The sequence below is a fragment of the Mustelus asterias genome, chromosome 11 (assembly GCF_964213995.1).
Source record: "Mustelus asterias chromosome 11, sMusAst1.hap1.1, whole genome shotgun sequence".
Classification (NCBI taxonomy): Eukaryota; Metazoa; Chordata; class Chondrichthyes; order Carcharhiniformes; family Triakidae; genus Mustelus; species Mustelus asterias.
In genome coordinates, this window is record NC_135811.1 from 13,184,670 (window position 1) to 13,202,574 (window position 17,905).

Consider the following 17,905-nt stretch of genomic DNA (forward strand, 5'->3'; position numbering starts at 1 on the left):
TGAACATACAAATTGTTCTTGTCCAATGCAAGTGTTTTGCAGATGAAAACAGATAGTAGAGTGTAACCAGAAAACATTACATGTATGGACTTCAATCCTATTGTGTTTTGTTTATTTTCATTGATTTGATTTTCAAATGCACTATATAATTCACTGTAAAATGTGAATATAATTATACTAATTTCAGGTAATTTGCAATCAGGTTTTCTATTTTCTGTAAAGAAAATCTCAGTGTTGAAAATTGTTCCACTTTGTTAAATGTAAAACATTTCACAAATAGTTGCACATGACTGCATCTCGCTGGTCGCTGATGCCCTTTTTGCCAGAGCTGCACTGCACATTCACTTAACGAAAGACAAAGGGACAGAAACAGGGAGTATTGACATTTGCCTCCATGACGAGATTTCTCTAGTTACAGGGTACCATCATTTTTTCCCATGTGCCCATCAAGGTACCCAGTGACCAGCTAGTAAGATCCATCAATAAGAAGGCACATCCTCACCTTCTGCAACTACAAGAGCTCCGTCCATGCCTGCAATCACTTTCTAGGTTGATTTGATGACTCTTTCACCCCCCCAACAGTCCAGGCTGCCTTCATTCTGACCGATGGTAGTCATGATGTGGAGATGCCGGTGTTGGACTGGGGTGGGCACAGTAAGAAGTCTCACAACGCCAGGTTAAAGTCCAACAGGTTTATTTGGTAGCAAATACCATAAGCTTTCGGAGCACAGCTCCTTCGTCAGATGGAGTGGTTATCAGCCTGGACTGTTGGGGGGTGAAGGAGTCATCAAATCAACCTAGAAAGTGATTGCAGGCATGGACGGAGCTCTTGTAGTTGCAGAAGGTGAGGATGTGCCTTCTTATTGATGGATCTTACTAGCTGGTCACTGGGTAACCACTCCATCTGACGAAGGAGCTGTGCTCCGAAAGCTTATGGTATTTGCTACCAAATAAACCTGTTGGACTTTAACCTGGTGTTGTGAGACTTCTTACTGTACTTCATTCTGACCTGCAGAGTTCTTGGATGGATCCTAAGGAACAAGGGAAATCCCTTGTAGAGGTTGCTATTGACCTCTCTACAGAACTCCAGGCAGAGTTACATGAGTATACAATCACTGCCAACTGCTTAGCTAAACAACTATTCAGGCCACTTGGCTTCCGAAAAGACATTTCTGATGCTAGGACTGGTTGGATGATGACTCCAATACCCTCCTGTAAGGATCTTGGTCATCTCAGTGGTCTGCTGTGCTTTCCATATTACTGCCTTCCTTAAGAACAGTGAAGCTTTGTAGAAGTCAGCTCATTGGCGGAGGAGTGGGAGCAGGAGGTCAGAGAAGAGGAGGATTGACATGATGCTGAATAGAGTGGTACCCCTACTGCAGGATAAAGTGGTCTCCTACTTGGGAAAGAGGCCTCTCACTTCACCTTTATGCCCTCCAGTATTAGATCCAGGTCGGCATCAAGAAGAACTGGGTGCCAGGCCTCTAGCTCCCCTGTGACTTCTTGCTTCCTTCTCGTAGAAATGAAAAGCTTGGACTCAGTAAGCAGACTTCTCCATCAAGGTAGCCAGCAGCCTCAGTGATGGTGGATATGGGGTGTCTAAATGAGTCTCTCATTTCATCTGAACCAACTCCATTACCATCCCTGCTGGCTCTAGGTGGACAGGAATCTCACCTCCATACCTTTTAAACGCTCACCCCAATGAAAACCATAATTTTAGTCAGCTTTCCACCAGCAGTGGGTTCCTAATCCAATAAGAGACCAGGCTCATGTTTCCTGCCTCTGAAGAGAATTCAGCCCTCTGCCCCATCTATCAGACTTTTAAAGACTTTTAATAAGTCACTCCTCAGTCCACTCTTTTCAAGAGATGAGTGCCAGCCTGTTCCTCCTTCATTGATAGGAATAACCTAAAATTTCTGGTACTTTTTTTTTGCAGCTTTTTATAAGAATTGTGAAACAGTACTCCAAATCTCATCTAAGTATGGTTCGATACAAGTTTAGCATAAACTTGGTTTTCCATTTAGGCCCTTTAGAAATGAAACCATAGTTCTTGATTTTTTTAGTTTTCTGGCCGAATTAATTTACGTCACAATGCAGTGAATTGTGTATTTGTGAAGAGAGGTAGATACTATGGCAACTGGGGCATTTGTGAAACCAAGGTGGGCTTGCTCATACTCTGAGCTTCTTTTCAATCTTTCCAAGAAATTGCGTCAGCATTTCCCGGCATGCCCTTGGATTTTTCTTAAGTTATTTTGGACCCTTTTGTTTGCCAGCAATTCCTTGAGTGGAATAAAATGTTTTTAAAATGTTTGGAATCATATCACAAACATTAAATGTATTCATGTTTCTTAAATTGAAGCCAAACCATTGTGGTGTCATTAACCCAGCTCAAAATCAATTCATGGTTCAAGAATATTACAAGTAACTATGTACTTGTTTTAAATTTCAACATGTTGCGAAGATTTATTTGGTAAAGATATATAATTCAACTAGCTGAAGATAGTATTTTGAATTGGAGCTTTCTTATTAAACTTGTATACACTCTGATATTCAATCCATCCTCTTTGCTAATTCACATTTTACATGGCTTTCAATATGACTGTGAATTACCTCTACTGCATTTTTAATTAAGTACCCATTCACTGTACCAGGATAGTCAATTAGAGGCTAATTATGTTCTACAAAATACAAACAAAGAACTCTACAGAACAACTATTGTTCGCACTGACTTCTTGGTTATTGAAAGAAAGCTGTGCTTGCAAAAGTATTTGGTTCCGATAGCTAAGTTGTACCCACACTCTGAACAACATTTCTTTGTTGATGGTGGCCAATCAAACAGTTGCCAGTTTAATATGTTGTCACAGCGATCACACGTCAGCATGATCACAGATTTAAGCCGAGACAGTCTATGACCAGAATTCTCCAGCTGTTCACGCCCCGCCACCGCTGCCAGTGAGAATTTGGCGCTCAGCCAAATCTCCATTCGCTGCGGCAGGATGGGAGAATGCCACTGGCGTGTATGGCCGGAGAATCCTGCCCTATGTTTCACTTTCTGACTTGAAGCAATGAGGGATTAAACTAAAGCAATAACAATTATTGTTCTTATCATTTAACTATAAAATCCATTCTTTAAAATTCTATAGTTGTGAAATCCAGTCCATCTTCTTGCTGAAGACTGAATTATTCACACAAACATTACATATGGCATTGGGAAAATTCACTAAAAAATTGTTGGTCGACACGCAATGGCTAGTATTTAAAGAAATACCATACAGTCTACAACAGATGTGCATCCCTCTAAGGCACAAACACCCAAATGGAAAGGTAAATGAACCATGGTTAATGAAAGAAGTTAAAGATTGCATTACATTAGAGGAAATGGCTATTATGGTTGCCAGAAAAAGTAGTAAGCCTGAGGACTGGGAGCAATTTAGAACACAGCAAAGGAGGACCAAGAAACTGATTAAAAAGGAGAAAAGAGAATATGAATGAAAACTAACGAGCAAAGGTAGGTACATGAAAAGGAAAAGATTAGCTTCGACAAATGTGGGCCCATTACTGCTGGGGACAGGAGAATTGGTAGTGGAGAACAGGGAAATGGCAGAGGAACTAAACAGTTACCTTGCATCTGTCTTATCATAGAATCATAGAAACCCTACACAGAAAGAGGCCATTCGGCCCATCGAGTCTGCACCGACCACAATCCCACCCATTCCCCTTCATATTTTACCCACTAATCCCTCTAACCTACGCATCTCAGGACACTAAGGGCAATTTTTTAGCACGGCCAATCAACCTAACCTGCACATCTTTGAAAGAAAATACAGAAAATCTCCTAGAAATGTGAGACAATAAAGGAACTTGTGAAACTGAGAAAGAAATTAGTTTAGTAAAGAGATAGTACTTGAAAAGGTAACTGGATTGAAGATTCATAAATCCCCTGGACCAAATGAGCTTCATCCCAGAGAGTTGAAGGAGGTGGCAAGAGAGATAGTGGATGCATTGGTGGTTATCTTTCAAAGTTCTTTAGATTCTAGAAAGATGTCTGCGGACTAGAAGGCAGCAAATGTAACGCCACTGTTTAAGGGAGGAGGAAGAAGGAGAATGGAGAACTACAGACCTGTTATTTTGATGTCAAAAGTAGGGAAAATGTTAGAATATACTATTAAGGATATGATGACTGGACATTTAGAAAGGAATTGTAAAATTGAACAGGGTCAACATGAATTTATGAAACAAAAATCATGTTTGACAAACTTGTTGGAGATTTTTGAGAATGTAGATTTGTAGCATACATAAAGGAGAACAGTGGATGTGATATATTTGGATTTTCAGAAGGTTTTTGATAAGGTCCCACACAGGAGGTTAGTGAATTAAATTATAGTGCGTGGGATTAGAGGAAACATACTAGTATGAATTGAAACTTGGTTATCAGACAGAAAGCAGAGAGTAGGAATAAATGGATCATCCTCAGAGTAGCAGGCTGTTACTAATGGGGTATGCAAGGATGAGTGCCCTCCGTGCTATGCCCACAGCTATTCAAAATCTATTTAAATGATTTGGATGTGAAGACCAGTTGTAATATTTCCAAATTTTCTCATGACACCAAACTGATTGGGAATGTAATATGTGAGGAGGAGGCAAGAAGGCTTCAAGAGGACTTGGACAGGCTAAGTGAATGGGCTAGAACATGGCAGATGGAATATAATGTGAATAAGTGTGAAATTATTCACTTTGGTAGAAAAAACAGAAAGGCAGAATGTTTCTTAAATGGTGAGTGGTTGGGGAGTGCAGGTGTCCAAAGGGACTTGGGAGTTCTTGTTCACGGGTCACTAAAAGCTTGCATTCAAGTGCAGCAAGCAATTAGGAAGCCAAATGGTATGTTGGCCTTCATCGTGAGGGATTGCGTATAGGAGTAAGAATATCTTGCTGCAGTTATATAGAGCCTAGATTATTGCGTACAGTTTTGGTCTTCTTATCGAAGGAAAGATATATTTGCTGCATAGAGAGAGCACTGGAGGTTTCCAAATTAATCCCTGGAATGGCAGGATTGTTTTATGAGGAGAGACTTTTTTAATTCATTCGTGGGACATGGGCGTCGCTGGCTGGCCAGCATTTATTGCCCATCCCTAGTTGCCTGAGGGCTGTTGAGAGTCAACCACATTGCTGTGGTTCTGAAGTCACATGTAAGCCAGACCAGGTAAGGACAGCAGATTTCCTTCCCTAAAGGACATTAGTGAACCAGATGGGTTTTTCCAACAATCAACAATGGTTTGATGGTCATCAGTAGATTCTTAATTCCATATATTTTCAACTGAATTTAAATTCCACCAACTTCCATGGCGGGATTCGAACAAGGGTCCCCAGAACATTAGCTGAGTTTCTGGATTGATAGTCTAGTGATAATACCACTAGGCCATCGCTTCCTGAGGAAATTGCATTCTCTAGAGTTGCGAAGAATGAGGGGTGACCTTTTTGAAAAGTCCAAAATTCTTACAGGGCGTTACAAGGTGGATGTAGATAAGATATTTCCCCTGGCTGGTGCATCTAAAACTAGGGACATCGTCTCAGGATAAGGGGTAGGCCATTTAAGACTGGGGTAAGGAGGAATGACTTCACTCAGAGGGTGGTGAATCCTTGGAACTCTCGACCTCAGATGGCTGGGGAAGCGTGTTCAAGATAGAAATCAACATTTCTGGTGACCAATGACATCAAGGGATATGGAGAGAGTGTGGGAAAGTGCTATTGAAGATAGATGATCAGCTATGATCAAATTCAATGGCGGAGAAGACTTGGTGGGCCAAATGGCCTACTCCGGTTTCTATCTTCCATAAATTAGATAATGAATTAGCTAGAGGAAATAGAAAATAGCAATTCAAAACAAGTGGTTCAGAGCTATAATGAACCAGAAGAGAGAATCATAAAAATTACAGTACAAACGGAGGCCATTTGGCCCATCATGTCCATCTGACAATGTAATCTTATTTTTCAGCTCTTGGTTTGACTATGGTACTTCAAGTGCATATCAACATATTTTATAAACATTAAGAGGTTTCTGTCCCTACCATTCTTAAGCAGTGAGCTCCAGAATCCCATCATCCTCTGAGTGAAAAAAATCCCCTTGAAACCCTTCCTAACATCCCACCTCTTACCCCAAATCTATAGGTCTTCAAGCCCTCAACAAAGGTTAATAGGTCCTTCTTCTCCGCTCTATCTAAATTCCTCATAATTTGATACACTTCAATTAGGTCTCCCCTCAGTTTCCTTTGTTCCAGAAAAAACTATCCTCACTTATTCAATCTTTGCGTAACTAAAATCACTTTTCCAGGCAACATCCTCATATATCTCTTCTGCAACCTTCTCAAGTACAAGTCAATCTTTGCTGTAATATGGTGACCAGAACTGCTTACAGTACTCCAGCTATGTCCTAACTAGTATTTTATCCAGTTTGAGCATAACCTCCCAGCTCCTAGTATCCCCTCTGCCTTCTTGACCGCCTTATGTAGCTGTCCAGCCGCTTTCAGGAATCTGTGGACATGCACTCCAGGATCCCTCTGCACTTTTCGGTGTCCTACCATTTACTGTGTATCCCCTTGCCTTGTCAGCCTTCCTTACCCCTCTCTAGATTGAATTCCATTTGCCATTGTTTAGCCCACCGAACGTCCTGCACTCTACAGCTTTCTTCATCATCAACCACATGGCCAACTTTTGTATCATCTGCAAATGTATCAATCATACCTCCTATGTTCAAGTCCAAATCATTGATGTATCACAAAAAGCAAGGAACCTCTTACTGAGGTCTGCAGAACTGCAATGGAAACAGCTTTTTAGTCAGAAAAACACCAACTGACTATCACCCTGTGCTTCCTGCCTCTGAGCCAATCTTAGATCCAGCTTGTTACTTTCCCTTGGATTCCATGGCTTTCACTTTCGTGATCAGTATGCTATAAAAGGTCTTACCAAAAATCTTGCTAAAATTCATATAGACTATCATTGATTCATTCCTGTCTTTTTAAATGAAGATTTATCTAGTCCTTTGGAATTTTTTCCAGTCCTCTAGCATCACACTTACAGCAAAGGAGATTGGAAAATGATGGCCAGAGTCTTTGCTATTTCTTCTCTTGCTTCCTTTAAATGTATCCTTTAGGATACATTTCATCTGAGACTGTGGATTTATCCATTTTCAACAATGTTAAATCCTTAATACTGCCCCTCTCACTTTGTTAATTTTATCGAATATTTCATACACCTTCTCCTTGATTGCAATGCCTGCAATGTTCCTCTCTTTTGTGAAAACGGATGCAAAATATTTATTAAAACCAAACTAATGGCTTTCATCTCCACACACAGGTTATCCTTATGGTCCCCAATAGACCTATTAAACTTATTATTCTTTTGTACTTTGTGTTTATAAAAAATCATTGGGTTTTGCTTGACTTTACTTGCAATTCTTTTTACATACCCTGTTTGCTTTCCTAATTTCTACAATTCCAGTATGCCCAAATTGATGAAGTAGCTATGGGATCCCTTCTAGGTCCATTGCTCCCTAACATTTTTCCATGAGAAATGTATTTTTGATGAATTAAGCTCTTACCCCATGCATATTTTCGATGTATAGATGATACTTTCACAATCTTTGATCTGCAGCCGTGTGTAAGGACTTCCTTACACACCTCAGTGTACTCCATTCCACATTCAAATTCATTTTTCAGATGGTGCACTCTTACTGGATCCCCTTCCTCAACATGCTGGTTGAGAAATCTGCTAATGGGTTCTTCACAGCAAACCTACCTTCACCCATCAATATGTGTGTTAGGGTTTGTGTAGCTCTATGTGCTACAAGAATGATATCAGCAATCTTCAAAATAGGGCCGGAGATGTTTGCTCACCTTGCAAACTTGACACAGAAGTAGAGTGCAACAAAGCTATCCTGCGAGACAATGATTATCCTGATCTGAACAATGCTGGCTGTGTATTGCGCAAACTCGCAAACAGGCCAAAGGTCATCACTTTCGAACTGAAAAAGTGCCCAGTCTACCTGATTCAACCCTAGAAAGGCCAAGCATATCACAAAATTTAAATAACAGGTTAAGCAAGCCAGTTTACACTGCTACTATGCAGTGTAATAGGATGCTGCCGTCATTCCAAAAAGACATTCTGCCTACCACACAGTTGAGCAACGTGGTTTACAAATTTCAGCACCGGTACAGTGCCATGTACGTAGGCCATAATGTCCCAATGTTGACTGATCAAATCAAACATGCCCCTTTTGTATTCTGCTTATTTGAATAGCCAATCATATTCAACCAGCCCACAGGCATTGCCCGGAACTGAGTTGCTCCATTTTGGTATCCTGGCGTCACATCATCTGGTTAGGCTGTGTCACGGTTTCATATATTTGGGCATAGGCAAGGGATGCAACTGTGTACGCCCATATCAGTGACAAACACCAAGCAGGCAGTTGTACCTGTGGTACTACTGCCTGCTCTGAGGAAAGCAAGGTAAGTCTGCATAATACCACTTCCAATGAATTTTCCTCCCATTTTGCATTCATAGGGTTAACAGGGAATAATGATACACATTTATTAATTGAAGTTTTTAGTGTAGTGCTAAAATTTCTTTAACAATTTTCTGCTGTCATAAATATGATGTAGTAATTAATTAATTCTCCACAAAACCTATCGGCCTGGCAATGAGTATTCAGGAGTCTGAGCAGCAGGAGTTATGCTGCCAGGAATATTCTTCTTCTCAAAATAATCAGATTAAACATTTTGCAACAAGTCTTTCTGCTAGTAGAACCATCTGACACTGTAACAGATGATGAGTCAACTGCTTTGGCAGCTTATGCTGTGCCTGTGAACCTCCTTTAGCCACAGATGCCAGACGTGCCATGAACCAGAGGGAGTTTTCCATAAATACTCCCTTTTCTCAACTCTGCGGAGATAAAAGCTGCCAATATAATTGGTGGAGGTATGAGCACATGGGGACTCCCCATTGTAACTGTGAGCCAGTAGTAGCAAGAGGCTTTTTGACCAGCTTTCTCAGGTCTGCAGAAGGTCTGACGGTTGAGAGTCATGTGGACAGCTGGATGGTAGATCGATGAATCAGTAAGTCAACTGATGGATCAAGTGTTGGAACACCAGCCATTTTCTATGACAGGAACATCACAGGTGGTGGAGTGGAATGGGGGAGGCTGATGGTGAGAGGTAGAACATTCAAAATTCAGAGCAATCAGAAACATACTTTGAAGGCTCTTGATGATCTTCCAATTCCCATTTTCTTCAAGGTGGGCCCTCTCTCATTATGGTAGATAACTGAAATTCTACTGCAATCCTGAATATTATAAACAAAATAGATACCTGAAAAATGACTGCTGCCTTTCAGTGCTCTCTTGTTACTGTGTTTTACATTTTCAGATTTTTATATGTGGCAGGCTAGTAGTGTTTTAACTGAGATTATTTTTTCATTGATGTCAATACTAAATTAAGCCCTGTGTAAAAGTAGAATCAATCGCTTTCAGTTCTTTACGGCAATGCGAATATAAGGCGAGTTGAAATAAGCAGTACAGCCATTAAAAAACTTACCATCAACTAAAATCCCAAAGAAAACAATGCTAAAGTCTACATATATTAATTGCCTGAATGGTACTAGCTACCAATAACAACCTTGCAAAATGAGGTCAAGAATACAGCCAAGGGATGGGGCTTTTAAACACAAAGCAACTGGCATGATCAGAAAAGACCTTTCAGCCTGAGACTACAACAATTAGAAACAACTAATTATGCTGCATGTTTTTTTTAAATAGCATAATTAGATAACCGGAAGAAATAGCAAGAATACTGAGAAAAATGAGAATATCTTAGATCTTACTCCAGATGCCTGATAACATTTGATCATATTAATCTGCCTATAGCCCTTCTTGTCATGCAAAAGCTGAAACATTCAGGCACAGGTTAATAATTTCACTGCTCTGTCCTTTGTTATTGTAATCTGCTCCTTCAGTGTTAGCTCACTTACATCAGGGTTAAGAGTGGTGAAGTCACTTTACTCGGTTGTCCCCATTCAGATCGTTACCAATTAAAAATTGGTCAACAATCATTTGCGAAAGGCATATCAAGGCCAAAAACCTAATTAAGTTCAAGCAAAAAGTCCTGTTTTGTTTCAGCTTACTCAGACTAGGTTGTGCCTTTGTGTGAAGCGTAAAATGGGCGACAGCAAATCAATTTGCACCACACTCTGTTTTTATTTTTATTGAGTTCTACTATAAGTTCTACATTTGCAATTTGCAATTCTGTGATGCCTTTCATGGAAGATGGATAGAAAAGAATATACAACAATCCAAATCGGATCAGGCTTAAAATAGAAGACTTACATCTTCTCCACCAAGTCAAACTGGATGTATCATCACTGTTAATATCTGAAACCGAGTTATTCAGCCTTTAAAGCACCAATGAATGGATGAACAGATACAATATGCGTTTCTGCTATGGGACTATATGTTCTATAAGCCTTTTAGTAATCCATCTTCACTGCAATAGCAGACAAGTATCATCAATCTTTCAAAGAACAGGTTTAGTTTATCTGTGTGCAGGGAAGCAGAACTGTTCAGCGATTGCATTACCTTAAGAGTTTCATTGACTGATGCAGCCCCTCCTGGGAAAATCTTCTCTATTTTCACAACAGGTTGGACTTTAGATTCAATACCACCCGAAATACTGATTCCTGTCGTTAAAAGTCAAAAGAGTACAACTGCTTTAGTCTTACGGTGCAACTATTGATAAAAATGTAGTCATTAAAACCAACATAAAAACCGTTGTACACGTACAAATCATAGACAGCAAAAACACAATAAAGGCCACTGGACCACCATTGCTTTTAAACATGAGCCACCTTGTCTAACCTAGTCACCAATATTCCAAGCATAACTTTTTTTGAGAACTGAAACAGAAAACAAGGATTTTCGAGGAATCAGGAAAAAACAGCAGGGAAAACATTAAACAGCAGATAATCTAATCATAGAAAGAACACCACTGGGCTGAAATAAATAGATTGTTAGGTACCAAATTATCATCAAGTTAACGAAAGATGTTAAAAAAAACAAAAGAACACGCAAACAGCAATAGAGTGGCGTGAGGCCTACCCAAGAAAAAGACTCATTCTCAGACTGGAATAATTTATACGAACAACCTCTTGCCTTCTTTGTTTACCAGTTTTTTCTCTCTGGCAGTGGAATAAGATGTTATTTGTTTTCCCCTCCTCCTTTTCTATTTCACTAAAATATCTTGTTTGCTTCTCATTCAATTTTCAGAAACCAATTGATTTGCTGCATATTTAAATCTTTTTTCTTGTTTCAGTCTTTCAGCATTTGCAGGTCTTCTTCTAATTTCTATTCATTAATATTCTCTTTTCAAGAAGTTATTAATTCCCTTTAGTTGCACCTTTTTGAAAAATAGAAGAGTAAACCTTTTAGCCTTCTAATTCTTTGTTTTCACAGTGATTCCAAGATGGCGTCGGAGCGAGGCGACTTCTTGCAAACTGTGCCCAGCATAACTTCTAATTCTATCTTTTACTCTCGTTCTATGCTTCTAAAACTTAATTCTAACTCTTTTAAACTCTCTAACAATGATGACTGTAACACTATATTCTGCACTCTCTCGTTTCCTTCTCTATGAACGGTATGCTTTGTTTGTATAGCACGCAAAAACCAATACTTTTCATTGTATGTTAATACATGTGACAATAATAAATCAAATCAAAAATTAGTGTGTGTATATAACTCCAGGAGTCAGCTGTAATGGAACAGTGCTTTATTGCACCAAATAAAGTAAAGCAAAACCACAAGCCTGTGGTGAACACAATTAGGTCCCAATTGGGACAATATAATAATAGAACATTACAGCGCAGAACAGGCCCTTCGGCCCACGATGTTGCACCGACCAGTTAAAAAAAAAAACTGTGACCCTCCAACCTAAACCAATTTCTTTTCGTCCATGAACCTATCTACGGATCTCTTAAACGCCCCCAAACTAGGCGCATTTACAACTGATGCTGGCAGGGCATTCCAATCCCTCACCACCCTCTGGGTAAAGAACCTACCCCTGACATCGGTTCTATAACTACCCCCCCTCAATTTAAAGCCATGCCCCCTCGTGCTGGATTTCTCCATCAGAGGAAAAAGGCTATCACTATCCACCCTATCTAAACCTCTAATCATCTTATATGTTTCAATAAGATCCCCTCTTAGCCGCCGCCTTTCCAGCGAAAACAATCCCAAATCCCTCAGCCTCTCCTCATAGGATCTCCCCTCCATACCAGGCAACATCCTGGTAAACCTCCTCTGCACCCTCTCCAAAGCCTCCACATCCTTCCTGTAATGTGGGGACCAGAACTGCACACAGTACTCCAAGTGCGGCCGCACCAGAGTTGTGTACAGTTGCAACATAACGCTACGACTCCTAAATTCAATCCCCCTACCAATAAACGCCAAGACACCATATGCCTTCTTAACAACCTTATCTACTTGATTCCCAACTTTCAGGGATCTATGCACACATACACCTAGATCCCTCTGCTCCTCCACACTATTCAAAGTCCTCCCGTTAGCCCTATACTCAACACATCTGTTATTCCTACCAAAGTGAATTACCTCACACTTCTCCGCATTAAACTCCATCCGCCACCTCTCGGCCCAACTTTGCAACCTGTCTAAGTCTTCCTGCAAACTACGACACCCTTCCTCACTGTCTACCACACCACCGACTTTGGTGTCATCAGCAAATTTGCTAATCCACCCAACTATACCCTCATCCAGATCATTAATAAATATTACAAACAGCAGTGGCCCCAAAACAGATCCCTGAGGTACACCACTTGTAACCGCACTCCATGATGAATATTTACTATCAACCACCACCCTCTGTTTCCTATCCGCTAGCCAATTCCTGATCCAATTTCCTAGATCACCCCCAATCCCATACATCTGCATTTTCTGCAGAAGCCTACCATGGTGAACCTTATCAAACGCATGGACCCATTCAGAGGCCTGCTTTATACAGGACATGGTATACAAGCTCCACCTGTTGAGTTAATTACCAAGCCCGAGGGAGCTCGTATTCAATGAGTCCTACATGGGGTTAATCAGAGATTCCCATGCAAGTCCTGGGGTTATCACAGTGTATATTTATTGCCGGTCACTAGTTGCACCAAGGTCAACTACATAGTGTCCAGACCAGAGTCACATGACCATGTTGGCAGGTTCCCTTTTCTGAACCAGTGAGGTTTTTATGGCAATCTAACAGTTTCACGGGATGGAATTCTCCTATTTTGAGACTAAGTGCAGTGGTCGGTGGCTCCGGCAGCACCTTTCCCGCTGGCCAGAATGGCGGAATCCAGTGTTAGGATCTGCACTTGAACCTAATTATGTACTGATTTGATTTGATTTATTATTGTCATATGTATTAGTATGCAGTGAAAAGTATTATTTCTTGCGCGCTATATAGACAAAGCATACCGTTCATAGAGAAGGAAAGGAGAAGGTGCAGAATGTAGTGTTACAGTCATAGCCAGGATGTAGAGAAAGATCAACTTAATACGAAGTAGTTCCATTGAAAAGTCTGATGGCAGCAGGGAAGAATCATTTTATCACTTTGCAGATAACATAAGGTAAAATCCATACCCAATGATTGTTTCATCTTGGAAATTCTGACTGTCACCGGCTGATATTCTTGTATTTTCTTTTCTGTGCTTTTCACTAATCTTGTTGTTACTCCTTCACACGTGCTCTTCCTTTCTGTATGCCCATTTTCCAATAATTCATCAATCTCTGCATATATTGGTTCCTCCTCGAGGCCATTTTGGCCTTGTGTAGTGGTGTTTACTTTATCTCTGCTATTGGATGATGCAGGCAAAGTTTCTTCAAACATCTGGTCTAATAAGGGTCTTGTTTTTCTAGACTTGTTCACCATTGAATACAATGGCAAATCTTTAACTTTCTCTGATTTCTCTTTTTTAGTTTTCTGAAGGCTCAATTTCGTTATTCCAGTTTTGCTATTGCCAGACTTCTCAGATTGGATTGTGCTGACATCTTGCTTTGCAGCAGATGGCAGTTCTGGAGTTCTAAAGGACTCTGTCAACAACCAGTTTGACCTCACTGGACTGCCTGAGGCAGATTTAAATGAAGTACTGTCTGTGTTGTACGAATCCACTGGCACATCTTCTAAAGCTGTGAATGATTTAGTTTTACTTTCTTTCTGTGGGGAGCCTGATATCCTCAGCCTTTCAATTTCTTCCATCATCCTTCTTTCCTTTTCATAATCCTGAGATGGTTTCAGATGAAAGCCACCTCTGTAATCTATAAAGAGGAAAAACAGTCAAACTTTTAGACACATCCATTCTTTGAGGAAGGGCACTTCAAAATAGAGGCACCCTTTCGCCAAGTTTTTTAAATTTTAACTAAAAGATGGCTTTTGCAGTCAGGAGAGAGTAGGAAGGGCGGTGGGTGGGGGTGGTGGTGAGCGGGGGGGGGGGGGGGGGGGGGGGCGGAAGGAGGAGGAAAAGGATGAGGAAGAAGAGCCCCTTTACAGGGTTTGCCTGCTGTTGCCGCCTGCAGGCCTCAAAGCCTCTCTGGATCACTGACCCCTCTCTCCCTCCCTCCAGTCTGCCACCGAGAGGCTATCTGCAGGCAGTTAAACTGGCCTCTGCATAGATCGGCTACCCATCATGCGAAGGCAAGTCATTCAGCAGGCCCCCCGCCACAATTCCACTTCCGCAAAAATAGGTTGAGATGGAGTTGGGGAACCAGTACGGCTCCAATCCCAGTCACAGCATTGTGGGTCAACCCACAGCACGTGGGCTGCAGCGATTCAAGATGGCGGCTCACCCACTACCTTCTCTCAAGGGGCAACTAGGGAGGGGCAGTAAATGCTGGCCAGCCAGCGACACCCATGTCCCATAAGTGCAATAAACGCGAGGTGATGCATTTTGGTAGATTGAACCAGGGCAGGACTTACTCAGTTAATGGTAGGGCGTTGGGGAGAGTTACAGAACAAAGAGATCTAGGAGTACATGTTCATAGCTCCTTGAAAGTAGAGTCACAGGTGGACAGAGTAGTGAAGAAGGCATTCGGCATGCTTAGTTTCATTGGTCAGAACATTGAATACAGGAGTTGGGACGTCTTGTTGAAGTTGTACAAGACATTGGTAAGGCCACACTTAGAATACTGTGTACAATTCTGATCATCCTATTATAGAAAGGATATTATTAAACTAGAAAGAGTGCAGAAGAGATTTACTAGGATGCTACTGGGACTTGATGGTTTGAGTTATAAGGAGAGGCTGGATAGACTGGGACTTTTTTCACTGGAGCGTAGGAGGCTGAGGGGTGATCTTATAGAGGTCTATAAAATAATGAGGGGCACAGATCAGCTAGATAGTCAATATCTTTTCCCAAAAGTAGGAGAGTCTAAAATTAGAGGGCATAGGTTTAAGGTGGGAGGGGAGAGATACAAAAGTGTCTAGAGGGGCAATTGTTTTCACACAGAGGGTAGTGAGTGTCTGGAACAAGCTGCTAGTTTAAGGTGAGGGGGAGAGATACAAAAGGGTCCAAAGGGGCAATTTGTTCACACAGAGGGTAGTGAGTGTCTAGAACGAGCTGCCAGAGATAGTAGTAGAGGCGGGTACAATTTTGTTTTTTAAAAAGACAATTACATGGGTACAATGGGCATAGAGGGATATGGGCCAAATGCGGGCAATTGGGACTAGCTTAGGGTTTTTTTAAAAAAAGGGCGGCATTGACAAGTTGGGCCGAAGGGCCTGTTTCCATGCTGTAAACCTCTATGACTATGACTGGAGCTAAAAGTCAAGCCCCACATTGGTTTTGAACTATTTTCAGGCATTTAGGGCAGCTGCCTAAAGCACACATATGTCCTTTTGCTTATGCCAATGAGGGTTCTAAAGCATGTTCCAAACCCATCTGAGAAATTGGGCTGCCTTATTGGAACAGGTGCTTCTAAAGCCAATGCTTTGTTCATACAAGAAGAAACTCCAGCTGTTACATCTCAAGAGACTAACCTGGAATTGGGGTGATCAGGTGTCTCTTTGGGGTTAGTTCATTATCAGCTGGTCTAAGTACTGGAGATCTCCCTAGTGAAAGATTTTTATTGACAATGAATTAATCAACAGTATAAAATATGCAGTTTAAATAAGAAAGTTGCATTTTCATTTTGTGCAAAAAGTAATTTCGTGTTCTATCAGACTTTTGCCCAACTTTACCAAGAATTACATGCAAGATAATGTTAGACAGGTGGGGAGTTAATTCAGAATTAAAGTTCAATGAGATAGTCCTTCGCAGAGGTCTGCGGGCTGAAAACTGATGTTGTGGAGTTCATTTTCTGGTGGTGTGGCCTTCACAAGGTAGGCACACAGATTTAATCATTCTTGTCGATGATGGCACAGAACTTTCAGCAGAATCATGGTAGTTGGGAACCAGGTGTCCAACCTGGGCAAGAGTTCCACTGGTGTGGCCCACCAGGCAGATGTTAAACAGCAGGCTGGACTATGCTGTTCAGCAAGGCAGGAGCCCATGTCACAACTGCCACCTCTCCACCAACTTTGAAAAATGAAGTATATCCATTGTATGGATTCCAGTGATTTAAATGTCTCAGCCTTTAGGAACTAAAAGGAAGGTTGTATGATCTTTGTCTTAGCAGACAATCCATCTCCTTCTGGCCAGCCTGGGTTAGGAAATGCAGATGGCCTTTGTAGAGCTCTCTCTTTGAAGTTGGGCTGTACAGTCCATGGTGGCTCCTCCACACAAGTATTAATCCTAATGTCAATCAAAGCAAACACCTCACTTCCACCTTTGAAAACAGACCCCCACTGATTCATTTGTGGGTTTTGGAGCTAAGCCTAGGGTTTATAATTAGACCTTTACAGAAATAGCTGTCTGGCCATTTGTTTCTGTTGATACAGTTCACAGATGGCCTCATTATAAATTCTTGGCTTGAGCTCCAACACAGAATGAGGTAATGTTTCTATTATTGATACAATAATATCTCTGCATGATTGATATTTTTATAGGGTTGTAAAGCAGCAGGTTTTTGCAAAACAGATTTTGAAATGGGTGTTTTGGAATGTATTTCAAGACTTGTCATTGTTATTATTTGTTATTATATGGCTCACTGGTGCATACCGCGTGAGTGGGTATGAAAGGGGGGTGGGGGGGAAGATGCATGGAAAGGACATAGAGGTTTGGATGCGAGAGGTGAGGGCTTAGCAGCCTTTAATACAACTGGGTTGAAGTCCCAGAGGACCAAGGCAAGGTTTCTAATCAGGCCATCTCAGCATTTGCCTGTCGCCGTGGACACCTTCAAACTGCCTCAAGGGTTGATGCGGTCACCTCCCACCCTTGCCTCCCTAGAATGAAAATATACTGGGCAGGGGCCTTTCTTCCAATGCACCACCCCCCACCCCAGAACAAATTTGTTTTATCCCCCACAAATCCTCCCCCGCAATTTATTTTCCCCTGGGTCTGCCAAGTCGGGAAATTTCCCGACTCTAGCTTTCCACCTCGATGGTGAAATTCCAGCCCTGTATCTCCTCATTCTAGGTCCCTCAAGTACTGTGTTTCCCTTTAGCTCAACCAAATTCTCTAATTGTTACATTGGATTTTTATCTGACCTACGTTGAACACCAGTGAGAAACATACTAAAAAAATAATGCAATCTAAAAGGGAAAATTTGATTTGATTGTTTTTGTTTCAATTACCTTTAATCAATTTTTTAATTATATGATCTAATCCAATAGGCAATAAATTATACTATGCTTTTCATTGACCATTTTATTAATGTTTCAACCACACTGGATTGTAATATATGGAAAAATGCGATCCTGGTGACATATTCATTATT

General features: G+C 41.1%; 1 protein-coding gene across 1 annotated transcript in view; it reads right to left on the reverse strand.

Moving 5' to 3' along the window:
• Nucleotides 1-17,905, reverse strand: part of pdzd7a (PDZ domain containing 7a) — a 98,342-nt gene that overhangs the window by 15,017 nt on the left and 65,420 nt on the right. Inside the window, exons 13-15 of the mRNA XM_078224347.1 lie at nt 16,068-16,139; nt 13,676-14,350; nt 10,622-10,722 (exon numbers count right to left, since the gene is read on the reverse strand). Of these exons, the coding sequence (XP_078080473.1) occupies nt 10,622-10,722; nt 13,676-14,350; nt 16,068-16,139 (848 nt within the window). The remainder of the gene's footprint in view (nt 1-10,621; nt 10,723-13,675; nt 14,351-16,067; nt 16,140-17,905) is intronic.